This window comes from Myxocyprinus asiaticus, chromosome 4 (genome assembly GCF_019703515.2).
Source record: "Myxocyprinus asiaticus isolate MX2 ecotype Aquarium Trade chromosome 4, UBuf_Myxa_2, whole genome shotgun sequence".
NCBI lineage: Eukaryota > Metazoa > Chordata > Actinopteri > Cypriniformes > Catostomidae > Myxocyprinus > Myxocyprinus asiaticus.
The window spans coordinates 48,909,458-48,932,941 of record NC_059347.1 but is presented as its reverse complement, the minus strand read 5'-3'; the positions used below and the strand labels follow the sequence as shown (position 1 = coordinate 48,932,941).

The 23,484-nt window shown below is 36.8% G+C and overlaps 1 protein-coding gene across 2 annotated transcripts; it reads left to right on the top strand.

Moving 5' to 3' along the window:
- Positions 1 to 311: 311 nt before the first annotated feature.
- On the top strand, positions 312 to 22,813 carry LOC127439636 (synaptic vesicle 2-related protein-like). 2 transcript variants are annotated; one of them, XM_051695859.1, is made up of 17 exons: positions 312 to 1,632; positions 3,107 to 3,371; positions 8,044 to 8,204; positions 9,710 to 9,795; positions 10,026 to 10,124; positions 10,311 to 10,382; positions 10,510 to 10,634; positions 10,735 to 10,798; positions 10,967 to 11,092; positions 11,580 to 11,708; positions 14,136 to 14,209; positions 14,449 to 14,525; positions 15,130 to 15,234; positions 15,394 to 15,505; positions 15,612 to 15,693; positions 17,764 to 17,853; positions 20,098 to 22,813. In XM_051695859.1, the coding sequence occupies exons 2-17, from the start codon at positions 3,337 to 3,339 to the stop codon at positions 20,308 to 20,310; spliced, it is 1,650 nt and encodes a 549-aa protein (XP_051551819.1). In that variant the 5' UTR covers positions 312 to 1,632; positions 3,107 to 3,336; the 3' UTR covers positions 20,311 to 22,813. The 2 variants fall into 2 exon arrangements, with proteins under 2 accessions (XP_051551819.1, XP_051551820.1); XM_051695860.1 differs by lacking the exon at positions 312 to 1,632 and having other exon boundaries at positions 3,023 to 3,371.
- The last annotated feature ends 671 nt before the right edge of the window (positions 22,814 to 23,484 follow it).

Here is a 23,484-nt window from a genome sequence, read left to right as displayed (position 1 = left end):
AAGTATCTACAGAGATACAGCAGGGTCACCAAATCTGACAAGGCAACATTAGAGGTTACCTAAATCTGTTACCCCCGCTTTATTTAGCACACACTGTTTTTAATGTTCTTCAAATTCACATGTGAACATTAACTGAAGCTCCTGACCCATATCTGCATTATTTTATACATTGCTGCCACACGATTAGGCTGATTAGATAATCGCATGAATAAGTAGATGTACAGGTGTACCTAATAAAGTGGCCGGTGTGTGTGTGATATATATATATATATATATATATATATATATATATATATATATATATATATATATATACACACTTTATTAGGTACACCTATATATTCATTATTTATTTATTTATACTTAAATTTGTTCTTAATGTTTTTATAATTCAATTTCTATAAATAATCTACTCATTTTTATTAATTTGTTCCTTTACGTATAAAGTCCACAAAGACTTTACAACAACTTATGACAGAGTCATCTCATTTGAGTAACCTTTAATGTCAATTTCATGTGAAAACATTACACGTCAGTCTGCCATTGAGCTCCTTCTTTCGGTAACCTCCAGTGTTGCCTTGTCAGATTTGGTGACCCTGCTGTATCTCTGTAGCTGTTCACATCAGACCAAAATGCTTTTTAGGGAATAAAACAGAAGAGTTTAGACATTACCAGACTGAATTTGGAGAACATTAAAGACTTCAACATTAAAATGCTTTTTAAGAGACAAATCAGTCAGTGGAGTTTAGACATCAATTTTGTGAAAATAATAAAAAATAAAGCATTATAAATAACAGTAATAATAATAATAATCATACTTTTAGAAATATACTTAATACTTAAATAACCATCACAATGGTAAACACACACACAAAAAATTAACACTGGACTACACATCAATTTATTAAAGTATTTGATGCATAAATAACATTCACAATGGCTAAATACAAACAGAAAAAAATTCAATCATGAGAATAGAGCACGGACAGCTTTAAGTAAATGAACCCGTTTTTACAGCATCGCTCACTCGACGCGGCTGTTTCTCTGCAGCATTGTCAACAGACTCTCCAAGCGCGCTCACGATAACGTGCAGGTGCGCCAAGCGCGTTCTCGCGCCAACGTTTGATGAACAGCGACTTCTAGTCACAGATTTCTCTAGGGGCCGGTTGCACCAGCTATGCGTCCATTACAACTTAGGCTAGTTGTAGCTTAAATGGGCAATAAGTCACAATTTACGCACTTCTAAATATTTGTGCGTTGCACCATTACATTTAGTGTGACGTAAACCTACGTATAACCTAAATATTTACGGAAGACTCCGACCAGGAGTAACTGATGGAATAAAAAAGCATTTAATGACATCAATGAGCTCATGTTTTGGTTGACAAGCTTCAGTCCTTTCGACATGATGATGATGGCATTTACACTCTTTTACATTTACGAGAGAAAACATTATGCATCGCGTGATCTTCCGTGACTGGTGTAGGTTCAGCAGACGAAGGGAAGAGCAAAGTGTCTGGCTTGATGACTCTCTTTTCTACTCCTCCCCCGACTGCAACCGGCAAATCTCGCCGATCGGCAAATCGAGATGCAGTTCAAGTCGAACACACCTTTTATTTACAAGCCACGAGGGTAATATGTGCAATGAAGCGGGAAAAAAATACTTTTATAATTGTTGTGTCAGCAGAATTTTTGGTTATGCCCTCTAACAAAACAAAGCTGTTGTATCATTAGTATTGGCGTTGTTAATAAGGAATATTAGGCTAGAACACTACGTAGGTGTCAAAATCTATTCCAAGTTTATATATATATATATATATATATATATATATATATATTAAATGTTACTCTGTTTAACACTATTTCAGAGCTGTACTTTAAATGTTAATAGTAGAAGTAGTAGTAGTAGCAGCAGCAGCAGTAGTAGTAGTAATTATAAAAATAGAACAAAATGATTATATTTTATAATAATAAAAATTTGTATGGTGCTACTTTGTAAAATGAGGCCCAACTGTCTTCCCTGTTTACTTTATATTTAATATTTTAATTCAATTATTGTAAGTGTTTGAAGGAACAATGTTCTTTCTCAACATTGTGCAAGGGGTGAAGAGGACTTTCAAGGCAAATTCATGTATAGAGAATGCATCCCATATGACTTCCCTCTATTTTAAAAGCTATATGTATATGTATTGTGGTGGGTAAGAGGGACAGAAGTGTGTGCAGGGTGTTAAATACTGTGTACTCAGAATGACACTTGAACTTAAAGGCTTAAGTGACATTGAACAGTTTAATTAATTAGTATAATTAGCTTTCAGCCAGAGAATGTTGTGCTCTGGCAATATGAGGTCGGACTAATGATGTAACAAACAAGCCTATGCTGAACAGTGAAATCCACTCACAGACTCCGCAGTTAATTATGGATGGACTTCAAAGACACTTAATCATTAATCTTAGTTCAGTCAGTATCCTTTAATTTTAAACATTGCCCACCAACCTCTATTCAGTTTACTCAAATAATACATGACTTGTATAACACGTAGAAAACTAGTATTGGCATTATATTCATGCTGTATAGCATCTATCTATCTATCTATCTATCTATCTATCTATCTATCTATCTATCTATCTATCTATCTGTCTGTCTGTCTGTCTGTCTGTCTGTCTGTCTATCTATCTATCTCATAGCAACACCCTAGCAACCACCTAGTAACGCCCTTGGGACCATGGAATTCAACCGATTTTTTATAATTAGGTTGGCTACAAAAATAAATAAATAAATAAATCATAATAATAAAAATAAATTTTACATAAACGTAACACCGAGATGCGCTAGTCTAAAAGGCGACAATTTCCCAGGTAGGCAAATACTCCAGACTGTCATGTTTTATCATACCAATTTTAAAGATCCTTCTCACACTTAAAAAATATTTGTAAGTATTCTCACTGCATTTGTAGGGTTAGATTTTCACTTTGTCATACACATTATAGTTTAATGTGTATGAGTACTAATAGTTTATAAAGATAAAATTAACATTAACTTAGCTTCCAAGAGACAACACATAATAAGTTTAGTATTACTAAACTAGTTTCTTCTGTTCCCTCATAGGCTACTTTGGTATTGCATAGGCGTCCCAGTCTTTGCAGAGATCCAGCAGCACGACCGAGCAACGCCACCAGCGACAGGACAGGAGAAGCAGAAATCATGCCAGCACAACACCGCCCCTATCTGAGCTCTTCGCTGTCCTCACACCCGTGGTGCTGAAATCAGCGCTCGACCCCACAGCAACGTAACAGCAATGACACAAAGACACGGGGAGCCCGACCAACAGACCGAGAATGGACGATGATTTGTTTCAGTTAAGACAGCTCCCGTGAGTGTGCATTTCATCCTTTTTCTTTCAGCCGTATGCAACCTGAGCTATCGTCCATTTGCCTTTTCTAGTGATCTGCAGAGCCGTAGATGCGACTCCGATGTCACTAAGAAAATATGACCGATATTTAACCAGTTTATTGAAAAAGAATGATTGCATAATGATTGCATGAACGGCATTCTTTGAGGAGATGCACACTTCGGGTGTATATGGATTGGGAGAGGTGCTCTGTTTGGTAAACAGCTCAGGTAGATTAAACTGTCAGCTTTATGTTGACAACAACAACGTTATGTTGGATAGAACTGCGCAGCCATTCATATTTACTGTTTACCTCGTTCTCAGCTTACGCATTGTAGATGTCGCTGACAATTGGAAAACACGGCGGTTGTGGTTTTATATATGTATGTTGACGTTACATTTGTGTTCTGCTCATAGATCACAGTCCCTGCCTAGATTACTTTGATTCTTCGCAAGTCCGAGTGTTATGTAATACTAATTGGATTGGCCTATCAGATCTGTGACTCTCAATTAAAATGGTTAACTCAGACATTTTTAACCCTTTGTTAGACTAATTCTGTAATCTCCTTCCATGTTTCACACTGTTGATACCTGGACTATCTATCTGTCTGTCGCATAGCAATACCCTAGCAACCACTTAGTAACGCCCTAGCGACCACCCAGAACACCTTAACAACCGCCTACCTACCACCTAGAAACGCCCTAGTTACCACCCAGAACACCCTAGCAACAGGCTTTATATTAGATTTGACAGAGTTTGCTGTAAGAAAAGCCTGTTGTCAATATGAGCTGACATGTTGGGTTAAATGTACTGTAGAATCCTACTTGCTGGGTTAAAATGCATAACCCAACTTGCTGGGTTAGTTTTGTTAGGAAGGCAACACACGCAGATGGAAGGTGAACCCAGATGCAGGAAATTTATTGAAACACAGGTAGAAACACTGGTGAGTATAATAGTAGACAAACTTAACTTGTGTGCTGAGTCACTTGGTTCACAGATGAAGATGACTGAATGATGATCATATGAAGAGTAAGGGCACTGCTGTGGAAGAGCAGTGAGGTCTGAGAGTTCCTAAGGGAGACTAGACAGTGACTGTGAGGTTGTGACTGGTATATGAGCTGTTCTTGATTATTGTGGTGACTAAGCGTAGGTGCAGGTGATTAGAAGCTTGGCCAAAGTGAATGGGGCAAGGGAGAGCCCGGTGGAGGTGTGACAAGTTTAACCCAACAAGTGTTCTATCCAATATTTACCTAACGCTGGGTTGCCAATGTCAATGATTAAAATTCACATTTATTGTTTAATGCAGTGAATTTGTACACAAGCAATGCTTTAAATAATGAGGTAATTAAATAAATAGTGATTTAAGACACTACTTCTCAAAGTTTACCATGCTGATTGTAACTATACACACTGTCAGCACACCTAAACATTCCAAAAAGTTGCATCTCTCAATTCATCCCTTTAAAAGCACCACATTGAAAAATGTTAAACTCACCAGTTTGTTGTTGGACGACTATTGGAACATCATGTCCCATTTGTAGGATGTGTACCTTTATATGACTTCTATCTGCATGTGTTACATCCATCGTCTTCAGTAACCCTCAGTCATTCAAATGCTCTCAAACAGCTGATTTAAGTCACTTTTTTGGTGGATATGATTCTGGTAGATCGATTTCTCTGTTATATTTTGGAGTTTATGTGTAGCCCCAGTTTCATGTGAACTGAAGGTTCATTGTCCATAAACATAGTAACAGCTGCACTGATCACCCAGACACAAGCAAAGGAGATTTCCACATTTAGGCTTACTACGAAAAACTCTATAATATTATATACTTATATATTATTTATATAATATTTTTGCCACATGTAAATAAAATATTCCACGGGTTTTAAATGTGCATTGTAAATTTTTATGGTTAAATTAACCGTGATATTTTTAATCATGGTTCATAGTAAAACATATAATCACGTCATCCCTAGTGCCATTATTTTCTTTTTGGAAATATCAGTTATCTGCAAAAATCTATGCCGAAAGTTGCTGTTAGATTTTTTTTTCTCTTCCTTCTGTTTCCTCCTCCAGAGGATTCTACAGTTAGAACGATTTTACAGTAGGCCTATAACAGTGGCTTCTAGAGGTGTAATAAAAACAATCACTGACTCCTCGAGGGGATTTGCTGTATCTAAATCTTTCAGCATTGACAATTTTCATCCATATTTTTTAACCTTACGTCAATGCATTTTTAGTTATTATGATTAAATAATCAAGATTTCTAAACTGAAGCGATGGCATGCAAAGAAATATACGACTGTATTGAAACGTTACGTGCCCCGTCAGCACACATAATAATAAAAAACTAATCTGGTGAAATATATATATACATACATACATACATATATATATATATATATATATATATATATGTATGTGTATATATACTATCTATATACTTTTTATACAAAATCCTTAATCGGGCCATAAAAAGCTTAATTTGGTAAATATAAAGCATTGTAACAAAGCCAAGTCTCAGTTCTTTAAAAAAATAGTACTCAAAATAAGTACGTGTATTTCAGGCTTGTTTTTATATAAATGTCATTGTATAGCTTAGTTTTTCTGATTATTAGTGGAATTTTGGTTGCACAATAAACTGCATCTGGGATTTTATTCATTTTGCACTCTATATTATATAATCTTATAATATTTGTAGTGTCTATGCCCGTCATAGCAATTTTACATTCTATCAATCAATTTGAAAAACTTTTGGCCGATTAATTGGTTATCAGCCTTTATCACCACCTTAGTTATCGGTATCTGCAAAATCCACTATCGATCAACCTCTATTTCTAATGCTAACCCATCTCTGGAACATGGCTTCTCAACCCTGGGTTGAAAACAGCGCTAACTCTCTTTCAAAATTTTAAGTGTGAAACCTGTTAGGGTTAAAAGTGTTCAGGGTTAAAAAAAGCATCTTCATCTTGATCATTGGACACTCCGTTGTTAGTAACAATTCAGAAAATTCAGTGATTGCATAAGTTGCAGAAAGAGTCTTTCCACTGATGCATGTAAAAGTCTGCTCATGCTAATGTTATTCCTGTGCAGCTGATACTTTGCAGTAAGCCTGGTCACCATGATTTCTGATGGTGTGCAGAAATCCTGATGGCAGGGCTCTTATCCTGTTGATACAGAGTGTGTTTCAGGCTAAGGTCTTTTCCTTACTCAATGGAGAGAACACAGTGTAAATCAATGTTACAAACACCCTTCGTTTTTATGATCTTTACATTTGCCATCAGCAATGTTTAACTGAGGAGCTCAGGTCTGCTCTGTCATTAATATCATTGATGATATAACACTGTCCTGGTTTTGTGTTCTTTGATTGCTCCTAAAGAAGCTTGCCTGAGTCTTTTTGTATCTGTTGAGCTGGGAGAGGTCAGTTGAAGGCTTCTGTTTAATTACACTGCCTCACTGCACATGAAGACTTTATTGCCTGTACTGTTGCTGTGAGCACTGTGATTAAAGTAATTAAACAGTGGGATATCTGTGTGCTCCCTTTATTTACTGCTCCCTGATCCAATCTGTCTTCAGAACTGCAAAGATACACTACATGGCCAAACGTATATGGATACCCCCTTCGAATTGTTCGGCTATTGCTGTTATACCCACTACTAACAGGTGCATAAAATCAAGCATACGGCCATGCAATCCAAATTTTTAGTATTTTAAATAGAAAGGAGTAGACCTTTTCTGTTCCAGCATGACAATGCCTTTGTGCACAAAGTGACGTCCATAAATAAAAGGTTTAGTGTTTGAGTCTGGTGTGGAAGAACGTGACTGGCATGCACAAAGCCAAGTTGCAAGAAACTCCTTAAAACAAAAGAAAATACTTGGTTATAATTGTAACTGTATTGTCACTAAGGGGTTTCTTAACTTAAGGGGTTTCTTGCAGCTTGCTGCAGACCCCATCACAGAACATCAGTGCCAGACCTCACTGATGCTCTTGTTTCTGAATGGAAACAAATCCCTGTAGCCATATTCTAACGCATAGTGGAAAGTCTTCCAAGAAGAGTGCAAGCTGTTATAGCAGCAAAAGGAGGACGAACTCCCTATTAATGCTGATGCAATAACAATAACAGACTCAGATTACTGCTAGAGCATCTGTTAAATGTTTTTTTTTTTTTATGAAAATGCATGTCATACATCGGTTGTGAGTCACAGGTTCAAATATTACTCTAATGTCTCTTCACACGTTGTAAACACAGACCATTCTCTTCCTCTTTGTCTATTGATTTCTTTCCAGAACACCAGAACAGGGACTAGACAGACAAGAAGTTCTCTCGTCACCTTGGCAACAGCCTATTATTTTTTCCTGCACAGTGTAGTTGTATTCCACATACAGATGTGTGTTTGGTGAAATGTTTTCTTTTTTACCTCCCAAGGAATTGTGAATATAGTAAATGATGGCTGTTTGTTTAATGGGCCAATTGAGGGGACTACCATCAATGGTACTATAATGAATGATATTTATGAGTATGTTGATGTTGGACTGGAGTTTGATCGAAATGACTCACTTTTGGTTAAAATGTTAAAATGTTTTAGAACCATATCATTTGGAACTACATTATTATTGATTGTTTACTGACTGTTTATCTTTCTGACAGAGTGGTGAAATTCCGGCGTACAGGTGAAAGCACTCGCTCAGAGGATGAGTGTGGATGGAAGGAAGAAGCTGTGCAGTCGGAGGGAGGGTGGATGGATATGGAGAGTGTTTCCCTGGCCGATGGTGCTCCAGTGCCTCGGGAGTTTGCTAACCCCACTGATGGTAGGATTAGTCAAGAAAAATTGATTACTGGTCATTGATAGCTGTTTATTTGCACTCATTGATTCTTTGGATACATTTTTGTTGCAAACATGACTGACAAAGTAGGTGTTATTCCTTTTTAAATATAATTTTTTTTATATTCTGAAAACAAGTGTGCACATTCAAGACAGTAAAGACAAAGACAAAAGATCATGGGATCATTGATTTACATTATAGCACCAGAGCCATAACCACCATAACATGGTGGAGGACACGTCCTCCCAATATTCGGCTTAATGGCAGATTCATATGGGTTTTTCTTGACTGTAACCACTATAGACATTGGGAGGGGCATGTCCCCTACAAATTTTCAGATTAGCAGTCAGTCTATATTGTTTAATGATTGATTCTTCAACCTTCATTAAGCCATTTCCCCTAACCTTATAAATTAAAGTTGCACTCAGTATTTTTTTCCCCATTCAAAAGATTTACTCCTAAAGAAATGAACTGTAATTTTGAAACATATGTATAAAATCAGGACCACTTACATGAGATGAGGACTCTAGTCATATCAGTAACCTTATAAAAGCTGTTTTGTTATACATGGGGCAGGGGTGCCCTCATGGGGGCTGCCATTTTAGAATCACATGATGAGCTGAATACTACTTGCTTAATTTAAGTAACTGTCTTTTTATTGGACACTTTCACTCTTGGGTTAAATTTGTCATGGCTGATTGTGAATAGTGAACTTTTACAATGGCATCTGTAACTAAAAAGTGTGGATTTTGAATGATGCTGCATCCACACACTAGGTGTCACTGTAAGTCCAAGATGACACGAACAAAAAGTTACTGAGTGCACCTTTGAGTTACATTCTTGTATCAGACAGCATCAGAGATAGTTCACCCAAAACTGTAAATTCTGTAATCATTTACTCACCCCCATGTCATTCTTAACGTATAGACCTTATTCACAGCAGCGACATATTTGATTTTTGATGGAAATTACAACAAGGCTTTGAGGGACAGACGTACAGTCTCTTCAATGGGCTGTACTGCAGTTTAAAGTGTTTTTGGCTCGTACCGTGGACAAAACGATCATTCAGTAGACAAAAAACTCCAGACAACATGAGTTGTGGAAAATCAGATGGGATCTAAGAGCTTTATAAAGCTTTATACCATTCGTGCCATTGAAAAGATGGTAAGTCTATCCCTCACAGCCTCGTGAGGCTAGGAGCTTTATACAGCTTTATACTGTGTGTGCCACTGAAGAAATGATAAGTCTTTCCTTCGTTTTTATTTCCGTTAAAATTAAAGATAGAGCTACTGTGAATAAGGTCAGTATTGTAATTTTTTTGTGTAACACGAGGAGAAATTATTAAGAATGTACTGTACATGGTGTCCTTGTTTTCTATACAGTAAAGGCCATCAGTCCCCTACATTCTGCCTTTTTCAAAGAAAAATATTTTTGGGTGAAGTAACCCTTTAAGATTTAACTACTCTTCACATCTTACTTTCTCTCAACAGATACATTCATGGTTGAAGATGCAGTGGAAGCCATTGGCTTTGGGACATTCCAGTGGAAGCTATCCATCCTGACTGGACTTTCATGGGTAACAAGACTTTGTGAAACAAAATGTAGAAAGGGGATAATTGTAATGGCTTCATAACACTGTATAATGAGGAAACTGAAAGAACACTGTATAGTTTTTTATAATTTGAAAACCTTCAGCTCATCTTTTGGACAAATGTTGGCCCTCTGTAATCTGATAAGTCAGGTATTGGGAAGTTGTTTTAGTGTTGCTATATTTGTTTCAATATTGATGCGTGTACGTGTGTGCAGATGGCCGACGCCATGGAGATGATGATTCTCAGTATTTTGGCTCCTCAACTACACTGTGAGTGGGCACTCTCCAGCTGGGAGGTGGCACTACTAACTTCGGTACTGTATGATTCCCTCATATCCGTAATGACTCTCCTCTTGCTTCTTTAGATTGGCTTGACAGTTGGATTGGTGTTCTTGTAGTTCCATTAAGTTTTGCTTTATTGTGTTTACTTGAACTACCATATAGTAACATAAGAATGGAATAATTGTGTTTCTCCTTTTTGCTATATATTTCTGAAACAGGTGGTATTTATTGGAATGATGGTCAGTTCCTCACTATGGGGGAACATATCTGATAAATATGGGAGAAAAACAGTGAGTACATTTAAAGAAGCTCAAAGCTGTTCAAAGCTGCATTTCAACATGACAGACATTATAGCTGCACACATGTTATTTATAATACTATTGGGGAATGTTTAGAGTTATTTGTGTTTTATTATAGGGTTTGAAGATGAGTGTATTGTGGACCCTGTTCTACGGCCTCCTTAGTGCATTTGCACCGATATACGCTTGGATTCTTTTTCTCCGAGCTCTGGTGGGCTTCGGTATTGGAGGAGCTCCACAATCGTGAGTGGCACAGTGATCCAGACACTTAGGAATAACCTGACATCTAAACATACAATTGAAACCGTGAACAATATCTTAAACCTTTGGTGGTTTCCCTCAGAGTAACACTGTATGCTGAGTTTCTGCCCATGCGGTCCAGAGCCACTTGCATTTTGTTGATAGAGGTATTTTTCTATTCTATTCTATTCTATTCTACTCTGTTAAGTTACATAAGTCATAGACTTGCTTAAACTATATAAATTCGGAGTTGAACTTGACACAAAGTTGTCATAATCAGCTTGTGAATTTTGACTGAATCTCTTGTAAATCATGCTATTTCCCTTTTGTTGTAGATATTCTGGGCTTTGGGAACAGTATTTGAAGTGCTTCTAGCTATCTTGGTGATGCCAACTTTGGGCTGGCGCTGGCTGCTGGTCTTCTCCACCATTCCACTCTTTATTTTTGGTATTCTTTGCTTTGTAAGTGTGAATTCCTAAATATCAGTTTCCTCTTTCTGTAAGAGCTATATCTGAATAGAGCAAAGCAGTTTTTTTTTTGTTGTTGTTTTTTTTCAGTGTGTACAACATATAGACCTTATTCATGCTAGCACCATCTTTGATTTATTTTAATAGGAATGACAACGAGGCTATGAGGGATAGACTTACAGTCTCTTCAATGGGCTGTACTGCAGTTTAAATTGTTTTTGGGTCATTCCGCAGACAAAACATTGATAAAATATCTGTCCAAGAACATTCAGTATACAAAGAACTCCAGACAACATGAGTTGTGGAAAATCAGATGTGATCTAAGAGCTTTATAAAGCTTTATACCATTCGTGCCATTGAAGAGATGGTAAGTCTATCCCTCACAGCCTCGTTGTCATTCCCATTAAAAATCAAAGATGGCGCTAGCATGAATAAGGTCTGTTGTCTAAACAAATGTGTAAGCATAATGTCACGTTGACAGTGGCTGCCAGAGAGTGCTCGGTATGACGTCCTGACAGGAAACCAGGAGAAGGCTTTGAGCACACTCAGACGTATTGCTACAGAGAACAAGGTCCCAATGCCACTGGGAAAACTCATTGTGGCCAGACAGGTAAAGTTCTACTTCCATACAGTATCCTTGTGTATACACAGACTCTCACCCAACCCAGAAACCCCAAATATAAAAATGTTTGATTTTAAAGACATATTAGAACTAAACATTAACCACATTTTAAAATATATAGAATATATACATATATACAGTACTGTGCAAAAGTTTTAGGCACTTGTGAAAAATGTTGCATAGTGAGAAAGTCTTCACTCAACAATTAACATCATACAAAGTCCAGTTAACATAAAAAAACCTAAATCAATATTTAGTGTGACAATCTTTGCCTTCAAAAAAGCACCAATTCTCCTAGGTCAGAGGTGCCCGAACATTTTCCCATGAAAGGCCAAAAATCAAACCTGATTGATGGCCGTGGGCCGAAAGTTAACATTGCAATATATCAAACTGTATTGGTTCCCCTCCTTTATGATTTCATTATATATATATATATATATATATATATATATATATATATATATATATATATATATATATATAAACATTACTCTCTCTCTCTCTCTCTCTCTATATATATATTAGTTGAAGTCAGAAGTTTACATACACTTAGGTTGAAGTCATTAAAACTCATTTTTAATCACTCCGCAGATTTAATTATAGTTTTGGCAAGTCGTTTAGGACATCTACTTTGTGCATGTCACGAGTAATTTTTTTTTTTTTCACTTTTAATTGACTATATCACAATTCCAGTGGGTCAGAAGTTTACATACACTAAGTTAACTGTGCTTTTAAGCAGCTTGGAAAATTCCAGAAAAATGATGTCAAGCCTTTAGACAATTAGCCAATTAGCTTCTGATAGGAGGTGTACTGAATTGGAGGTGTACCTGTGGATGTATTTTAAGGCCTACCTTCAAACTCTGTGCCTCTTTGTTTGACATCATGAAAAAAAACAAAAAAAAAACCAAATTGTGGACCTCCACAAGTCTGGTTCATCCTTGGAAGCAATTTCCAAATGCCTGAAGGTACCACGTTCATCTGTACAAACAATAGTAAGCAAGTTTAAAAACCATGGGACCACGCAGCCATCGTACTGCTCAGGAAGGAGACGCATTCTGTCTCATAGAGATTAACGTAGTTTGGTGTGAAAAGTGTAAATCAATCCCAGAACAACAGCAAAGGACCTTGTAAATATTCTGGAGGAAACAGGTTGACAAGTGTCTATATCCACAGTAAAATGAGTCCTTTATCAACATAACCGGAAAGGCTGCTCAGCAAGGAAGAAGCCTCTGCTCCAAAACCGGCATAAAAAAGCCAGACTACAGTTTGCAGTTGCACATGGGAACAAAGATCTTACTTTTTGGAGAAATGTCCTCTGGTCTAATGAAACAAAAATGTAACTGTTTGGCCATAATGACCATCGTTATGTTTGGAGGAAAAAGGGTGAGGCTTGCAAGCCGAAGAACACCATCCTAACCGTGAAGCATGGGGGTGGCAGCATCATGTTGTGGGGGTGCTTTGCTGCAGGAGGGACTGGTGCACTTCACAGAATAGATGGCATCATGAGGAAGGAAAATGATGTGGATATATTGAAGCAACATCTCAAGACATCAGCCAGGAAGTTAAAGCTCAGTCGCAAATGGGTCTTCCAAGTGGACAATGACCCCAAGCATACCTCCAATGTTGTGTCATAATGGCTAAAGGACAACAAAGTCAAGGTATTGGAGTGGCCATCACAAAGCCCTGACCTCAATCCGATAGAAAATTTGTGGGCAGAACTGAAAAAGCATGTGCGAGCAAGGAGGCCTACAAACCTGACTCAGTTACACCAGTTCTGTCTGGAGGAATGGGCCAAAATTCCAGCAACTTAGTGTGAGAAGCTTGTGGAAGGCTACCCAAACGTGTGACCCAAGTTAAACAATTTAAAGGCAATGCTACCAAATACTAACAAGGAGTATGTAAACTTGTGATCCATTGGGAATGTGATGAAAGAAATAAAAGCTGAAATAAATCATTCTCTCTACTATTATTCTGACATTTCACATTTTTTAAATAAAGTAATGATCCTAACTGACCTAAGACAGGGAATGTTTTCTATGATTATATGTCAGGAATTGTGAAAAATGTTTAAATGTATTTGGCTAAGGTGTATGTAAACTTCTGACTTCAACTGTATACTGTATATATATATATATATATATATATATATATATATATATATATATACACACACACACACACACTGTATACAAATCTGTTTTATCTGTTTTACACAAGCACACTGCATAGTAGCGTACGGTTTGCTGCATACTGTCTGTATAGCATACACTCTACACTGCTTACTATAAAACCCTGGCATTACACAAGTTGTTAGCTGCATGTTCTAGCCTTCTTAGTTTTTCCTGTGCGTAATCATATCAAGAAATTTTCATTTCATCTCAGTCATCTCCTATTTATGAGTGTAACTGTGTTTAGGAGGACAGGGGGAAAATTCAGGATCTTTTCTCTCCACACTTCCGCTGGACCACAGTTCTGCTTTGGTTCATATGGTAAGAGAAACAAACACTGAGAAATACCTAGGCATAACTGTGTAAACATGCATCCAGTCAGATGTCTGTAAATCTATACTGTATTAACAAACCTTTAAATTACTTCATAATGCTTAAAAATGCTTTTTGTACTTAGAGTTTTACTGTTTATGCCGTAGTTCAATATTGTTTTGCAATATTCTATTATAGGTGCATGTATTCTTTTTCTGCATTAGCCATTCTAACATTATATGTTGTAGGTTCTCTAATGCGTTCTCATATTATGGTGTGGTTTTGCTGACCACTGAGCTTTTCCAGGAGGGAGGGGCCTGTGTTGGTGAGTGAAAGCTACTGTATGTTTAAAATAATAATGATGGTAAAAACAAGACTGGAGCCAAATGGGAATGAGGTGACTTTGTTTGGAATGGAATACTACTGTAGCAACCAGAACACAACCAGAGCACACTGCATAGTAGCGTACGGTTTACTGCATACTTTCTGCATAGCATAAACTGTACACTGCCTACTATAAAAAAAATAAATAAAAAAAAGAAAAGAAAAGGGAAACAACACATAACAATAACATTTCAAACATAGTAATAAGCTAAATTGTTTCAGTGTGTATAGAATGATCACAATTCAGATATTGGTATCCAGTTTTTTTCACACTGGAAAAGATCAAATGCATTGCACTGTGTCATATACAGTAGTATATCTCACACAGTGTGCTCAGGTTGTGTAGTGAACATTTTAGCAAAAATAGTAGGTCATCCAGGTATTCCACGAATACAAAAAAAAAAAAAAGAAAAATTTCCAACTACCCAAAGGATAGTATTTTGCATGTAGTTTACTGTTTTTTTTTTTTTTGCTGAAATAGTATGAGTAGTATGCTGTTCCAAATATATACATTTTTAATATATTGATTCTATGTCTTCCCCTAGAGGTCAATGGCAGTAAAATGGAGCCAGGTTGCAGTTTGGAGTGCAAATATCTGAACTCGGATGATTATAAAGACCTTTTATGGACCACACTCTCTGAATTTCCGGGTACACACTTTAATTATAACACTATAAATACTCATTTATACTCTCATATATAAACTGATTTTTAGATACAGTAAAGTATGACAGAGGAAAAGAAATAGCATGGAATGCACCAGTGTTCTGAAGTGTGATAGGTTTAACATATTGATTGATGCTTCACAGGCCTGCTGGTGACCCTGTGGGCAATTGATCGGTTGGGGAGGAGAAAGACTATGGCACTGTGTTTCTTTGTCTTCTCTGTCTGCCTTGTGCCACTCTACGGCTGTATGGGAAGGTCAGAAGCATCTTTACCTCATGAACAGTGCTCACCATGGAAAATGTGACCAGTTTAATGTGTCATGTTTGAAAATATGTTCTTCCATATATTATCTTTATTGCAGGACCTTTTTGACAGTATTTATATTCATTGCGAGAGCCTTCATTGCTGGAGGTTTCCAGGCTGCGTATGTGTACACCCCTGAGGTGAGAATTACTTTTAAATGTAATTTAATTCAGATTTATATAAATAAAACCTTTTACACTTGTATTTGTCACAGCTTTGCATGCCATTAGGCCTCAATCAGCCACATCACTTCTAAGTTTAAGGAAAAGTCAAAATAATTTTACTTGTAAAATCTACTACTTGTAGATTGTTAATGTAGTTTTAAAGGTTTAGTTAACTGAAAAATTAAAATTCTCTCATCATTTACTCACCCTTTCCATTTACTCAGACTTTCATTCATCTGCTGAACACAATCAAAGATTCTTAGTAGAATTTATCAGCTCTTTAGGTCTATACAATGCAAGTGAATGGGTGCCAAAATTTTGAAGCTCCAAAATCCACATTAGGGCAACATGAAAGTACTCCAGATGACTCTGGTGGTTAAATCCATATCCTCAGAAGCGATATGATAGGTGTCGGTGAGAAACAGATCAATACTTAAGTCTTTTTGTTTATTTTTATTTTTTACTATAAATTCTTCTCCCTGCTCAGTCAATCTTCACTTCACTTTCACATTCTTCTTCTACTGTTTTTGGTGATTCACATTCTTCGTGCATATCGCCCCCTACTGGGCAGGGAGAAGAATTTATGATTAAAAATGACTTAAAAATTGATCTGTTGCTCACACACACCTATCATATTGTGTCTGAAGATATGGATTTACCCACTGGAGTCATATGGATTACTTTTATGCTCCTTTATGTGGATTTTGGAGTTTCAAATTTTGGCACCCATTCACTTGCATTGTGAGAACCTACAGAGCTTAAATATTCTTCTAAAAATCTTAATTTATGTTCTGCAGAATAAAGAAAGTCAAACATATCTGGGATGCCAGGAGGGTCAGTAAATCATGAGAGAATTTTAACTTTTGAACTATCCCTTTAAATGTTCAGCTCAAAGCATCAGCTGTGCAGGAGGTGGATTTTGTCCTTGAACTGTCCAGTTGTTGGCTCACTCCCACCATTTTAACAATTCACCTGAAATACAACAGGCCACTTTGTCATCCTACTTTTTTCCCTCATGAACTCTGATTGGAGTTCATCTGCAGCAGATGGATAAGAGAGTTGAATATTACACAAGGTGTCTGCAGGTTGCCTCTAATGTATTGCGCAGTTAAAGGTGCACTCAGTAATTTATTTCCTCATTTTAAAAGTTTTACTTCTAAAGAAATAAATAGTAATTTTGAAACATAAGTATAAAATCATGACCACACATTTGAGATGAAGAATTCAGTAATATCAATATTCAGTAATACCTTATAAAAGCTCTTTTATTCTACATGGAGCAGGGGCGGCTCATGGGGGCAGCCATGTTAGGATCACATGACCAGCTGAATATTATTCGCTTTATCTCAGTAACTTCCCTGTTATTGCACACTTTCACTCATTGATTAAATAAATCCTGGCTTACTGTGCACAGTGAATTGTGTTCACTGTGAAAAGGAAAATTCTGTTTTCATTTTATCACCCTCAAGTTGCAGAACACAAAAAGAGAGATGAGTGTTACCCTCAATCATCATTGTGTAGAAAAAAGCTGCAATCAAAGTGAATGGTGAATGAGGCTAACATTCTGCCTAATATCTCATTTTGTGCTGTAAATAGGAAAGAAATGCAGACTGGTGTGAACAACATGAGGGTACATAAATGATGACAAAACTTTCATTTTTAGGTGAACTATCCTTTAAAGAATGCTTTGAGCATATTTTACCACACATTAGTAAGATGTGAGGTAATTTTCCTAAAAACAGTTTAGTTTACACAACAATAATATTTTATTATATATTTATTATTACAATAATATAAAGAGTTAACTGACTTGAACTTGAACTGAACATTTTAAGGAAACACCCTGATAAGTGGAATTATGATGCTTACAGTACAAAAGTGTGACTGGGAAACTTTTGTTGAATAATAAACCCATTCACACTCATGGTCATGGATGTTCATTCACTAATCCAAGTCCAATTTCACAGTATGATAAAGATTACATTGTTAAATGAGAAGACCATGCTCAAAGTCACTCAGTGTCTGTCTCTTGGTGTCTTTCTGCAGGTGTATCCCACAGCGACGAGGGCTCTTGGTTTGGGCACCAGCAGTGGGATGGCTCGGGTTGGAGCTCTCATCACACCGTTTGTTGCTCAGGTGTGGACATACGACATAAATGACATAAAAATGCAAAAACAAATTCAATAACCCAACAACAAATACACAATAACAACAAAATGCATAATGAACAAATAACAAGAAATCTTATAGATATTTTTGAGATATTAGAATATTAGAAATCTACTTAGTTTCTTTACATTGTCTTAAAGGAATGTTCCAGTTTCAATATAATTTAAGCTCAAATGACACCATTTGTGACTTAATATTGATGACCACAAAAATTTATTTTGACTCGTCCCTCCTTTTTCTTTTAAAAAAGCAAAAATTGAGGTTACAGTTAGGCACTTACAATGGAAGTGAATGGGGCCAATTTTTGGAGGGTTTAAAGGCAGAATTGTGCAGCTTATAATTTTATAAAAGAAGTTACATTCATTCTTTTGTTAAAACATGTATTATTTTTACAGTCATTTAGAGTTTTAGGGTTTGTTGACATCATCATGGCAACAAAGTTGTAAAATTGGTTATAACTTTACAGAGAAAAAGTTAGTAAGTGATTTCATCATACTAAAATCATTTTTCATGCATATTGTTTATGTCTTGTGTAGTACTTTAACGTTCAAAAATTGGTCCCCTTTCACTTTCATTGTAAGTGCCTCACTGTAACCCAGATATTTGCTATTTTTAAAGAAAAGTCACAATTAATTTTTTTGGCCATCAATATTATGCCACAAATGCTGTCAATTGAGCTTAACTTGTGTTGTTAACTGTTATCATTTACTCACCCTAGTGTCATTCCAAACCTGTATGACTTTCTGTTGTTTAGCACAATTTTAGGAGCCTCATCCACCATTCACTTTTATTGTATGTACCATACAATAAAAGATGAGCATCAACATTCTTCAGAAATTCTCCTCAAACTGTCTTTTCCACAGAAAAAAGACATTCATTTGGGTTTGAAATGACATAAGGGTGGATATAAGGGCTTCTGTCACCATGACAAATTCCTTGTGTGTGTAAACATACTTGGCAATAAAGCTCATTCTGATTCTGATAAATGATGACAAAATGTTAATTTTTGGGTGATTAGAAAAAAAACAAGAACAATTTCGAACAAGATAGGTATTTTTTTTTTTTAAATTCCTTTTAGTAAAAATTCAAACATAACTGTTGGAGCTGCAGACTAGCGGTTATTGTACATTTTGCACATGTTGAGCTGTGTAAGCTGCATTTTGCCCATGCGCAAATGAATCTTGTCATCTTTCCTGTTTCTCTTGTTTGTGGATGGTCAAATTGTGTCTAAAATGTCAGTTAATCTTTATGACCTTCTTGTTTCTAGAACTGTTGTGTAAAAGCAATTTCAGACTCAGCTGTGCTCGGCCTGTACTCGACCTGAGAATGTCAACCATGCTGTCATTCAGTACAACAGCATACTTGCTTGTGTCATATTGCTTAAAGGAAGTTCACCCAGAAAGAAAATTCTCTCATAATTTACTCACCCTCATGCCATCCAGGATGTGTCTGACTTTTCTTCTGCTGAACACAAATGAAGATTTTTAGAAGAATATTTCAGCTCTGTATAGGTCCTCATAATGCAAGTGAATGGGTATCAAAATGTTGAAGTTCCAAAAGCACATAATGGCAGCAAAAAATGATCTGTTATACTCCAGTGGTTGAATCCATATCTTCAAAAGCGATATGATGTGTGGGTAAGAAACAGATGAATATTTCAGTCCTTTTTTAGAATCAATCTCCACTTTCACATTCTTTTTCTTTAGGTTTTGGTTATTTGCATTCTTTGTGCATATCGCCACCTACTGGGCAGGGAGGAGAATTTATAGAAAAAATTACTTAAATATTGATCCATTTCTCACCCACACCTATCATATTGCTTCCGAAGATATACATTTAACCACTTGGATTACTTTTATGCTGCCTTTGTGTGATTTTTGGAGCTTCAAAATTTTGGTACCTATTCAATTGCATTGTGAGGAGCTACAGAGCTGAAATATTCTTCAAAAAATCTTCGTATGTGTTCAGCAGAAGAAAGAAAGTTGCATGAGGGTGAGTAAATGATGAGAGAATTTTCATTTTTAGGTGAACTATCTCTTTAAATAAAAGTGGCAAAGGTCAAAAACATTGAACAAAAAATATCAAGCAATAATAATTCAAAATGTCAAAATATTTCAAAATAATTTACATAAGTATGAAAAGAAAAAAAGAAACAGGAGAGAGAAAAGATTATGGAATCAAGAGAAATCCTTCTCTGCTTCCTTCCCCCAGGTGATGCTTGAATCATCTGTGTACCTGACTCTGTCGGTGTACTGTTGCTGCTGTTTGCTGGCTGCTATTGCTTCCTGTGCCCTGCCAATAGAGACCACCGGACGAGGCTTGCAGGAGTCCAGTCACAGAGAGTGGGGTCAGGAGATGATGGGACGGGCATCAGACCACAGCCCTGAGGGGATTCCACATTCCATCTCTGGATCACAGGACTAAAGGGCACAGCTGGGTTTTAGGAGAAATTGGTCATAGATGGAAGCAGACAATGTTCCCTAAAAAAAAAAAGAAATTTGGATCTGATTCAATGATTTTAGTTGCTTGGTCTCAATTTATATCAGTCCAGACAGTTATATAGACAAGTAGGCAAGTAGACAAGTTCCCCCACCTAAGGTCGAGTGGTTATGCACCTCCAACCTCTGGGCCAGAGAAATGTAGGGCAATATATTCCCATGACGTAATACTCCCTTCTGCCTCTGCAACTCTCAAGTGTGAGAAACGTGAACATGAGAATTGCATTATGAAGTTTTACACATAAAACAACCAACACTCTCATATGGTCAAATAATTCTAAGAATGTTTTGGGGCATTTAAGAGGAGAACAAAAGCCTTCAAAGTCCTGAAGATTTCAAGTTGAAAATAGCACAAATGTGTGTGAGAGAGAGAGACAGGTTTAGTATGACAGTGAGTAGAAAGACTAGAATTTTGTCTGTGTTTATTTATTTTTCCAAAGGGGCCTTAGGGTGTTTTCACACCTGGCTCGTTTGGAGCATTTGATTCAGAACCTGGCACGTTTTCTCCCTTGGTTCGGTTCATTTAGGCATATATGAACACGGCAATTGCACTCAGATCCACACCAAAACAATCAATCCGAGACCTCCTGAATGAGGTGAGGTCTCGAACCGATTGCAAACGAACTCTGGAGCGGTTCGCTTGTGGTGAGAATGCAAACCGACCCAATGGACCAAATAATATCCCTATAAAAACCATGAACATACCTGATGGATCTGCAGAGAACAAATCTGTAGGTCAGCACATCGCTGTAATTCATAATTAAAACGTGGATAGAGCCTTTTGGCGACTATATTAGATATAATTGCACGTTTAAAATAGCAGTTACTTTATAATTCCTGAGGTAAATAGTACAATCGCTTCTTTCTTTGGGATGGCGGCTAAACAAACACAGCTAGGATGACATTAGCAACTTCATGACCGATGTAAAACATCTTTACTGTAAGTAGCTTCACTCTTTCTGATGTGTGTTTGTGTGTGTGCACAGGAGAGAGCTCCGTATCCATGAGAACAGACACTTTTCAATAAAGAAATAATGCAAAAGCAGCTAATGACAGATAAAAATAACCATGATGAAAATTTTACAACTCATATCCATCCGAGTGACGGATTTTATTTGCAGTGCATCCTCTGACTGGAACGCACATTTTGTGCCACGCGGAAGCGTTTTGTATAACCGTGACATAAACAGTAGTCGAAAATTTGTAACAGTTGACAAATTTATGCAGGTATATCATTTTAATCATTTTAACCAGTATTTGGATGTAAAAGCTAAATACCTGAACAGCACACAAACTTTGACCAATAAGAAGACAGTTTGCTCACATGTGACATTTATTAACACGTGTAAGGTGTATCCACCTTTTTCCTATGATGCTTAGTGAGAAATATGGGACCTTTGTCAAGTAAACACAGCTGTTGTTGCGGCATACGTTCATTCATTCTTTCGTTGCGGTGCTGGGATTTTGAGAAGAGTGTGTCTGATTTTGTGAGGACATACATCAATCACTATATCAGTGTGTTACTGAATGATAATAAACTGCAAAAAAGTCAAAAAGATTAAGAAAGCGCAAACAAAACTGGCGCGCTGTTTCTCCCAGATGCAGCTGAGATTTAATCTAAGCACAAATGCAACATTTCGAGCTAAATTATTGGTTGTTTTAGTGGAGTACCTTTATTTGTTCAGCTTCAGATATGTGTGCTTGTCACCCCGCATGTTCAAATCAGACAGACACACTGAGGAAGAGCCATGAAGTTCTCATCCTTGGGTATGTAAACGCTTTTTCAAGTTTTATGATCAGACGGTTATTTCCTTAAAAAATGTGTGCATAAATTTCAACGTTTGTTTGGTGGGTGATTGACTGGTGAGAGGTGGTGCTTCGCTGCTGTCCGAGACGCATCAGGACAGCATTTTAAACCTCAAATGCGATGTGATTTTTGACACTCTGTATGTGTTTTTTGTGATCGAATCACAACTTTATTTAGCGCTGACATTTGCGATCGGATCATCTGAAACACGTCTTATTACCAGCTGTAAACAAGGTCTAAAATGACTGCAGCCAGAGCTAGGGAGTGCTATAGAACGACTTCCAGTGGAAGTCCCACCCACATTTGTGTACCCAGTAAGACCCCCAGGAAAAAGGTGGATAAACTCCAGTTGTTCCATTATAATCAGGCATTTCAAAAGCTACTGGAGTACTGTAATCTTAAAGTCAACATAAAATCAAAATTTACTTTCATAATACATGCCCCTGGTCTTATTGTGCACAATTTGCTGATGCACTTAATTCCAAAGAATAAATAAATTGCTACAGCTGTGCAATGGCTTTCCTTTCATCTGACGTCTCGAAGCCTTCTTATTTTTTTAACTCCTCCCTTCAAGGAATCTGCCATAATGAGACTACTTGTCATGATCCAAACAATAACTGATGGATAAAATAAAGTATCACCCTAGACTTTTCTCATTTAATATCCTGTTTCATTTAACAATATGTCACGACAATAAAAACAAGTCAAAACAATAAAACAATAGCAAGTGGTTTTCATCAGAACAGGTCTGTGGCAAAGCAAGTACATTTTTCTTACAGTATATTCCAGTATCCCAGCGTCTAAGCAGTTTTATTTATTTATTTTTTTTTTATTATGGCTCGCATTAAAATACGCAACAAACATTTAGGAAGAACCTTTTTTCTTCTGCTCAATGCTATTTTTGGTTATTTGTGTTTCTGCCTTTTCGTCTGTCCAGTGGGTTGGGCTAGCAGGATGATTGGGAGGTCAGACTGTAAAGTGTGCAATTGTTCCTGTGTGTTCAGAAAGCTGTTTCTACTATGCCCTTTGCAATTAAGTGCTGCGTTTTGTGTCTGTGTGCACCGATCTCTTGCCACTGTACTGAATGTACATGTGTATAGTAACAATAAATGATGCGTTAAACAAGAAAGTAAGTGAATGACTCTTTATTGTAAGCAGTTCAGTTATGACAGTCTTTGTCTACAGGGCCATACAAATTTAACACATGAACACTGATATCACAGTAGTTTAGGACACATACTCTGATTTATGTAATCCATTATCTCTTGGAATCATTTTGACAATAGTTATCTG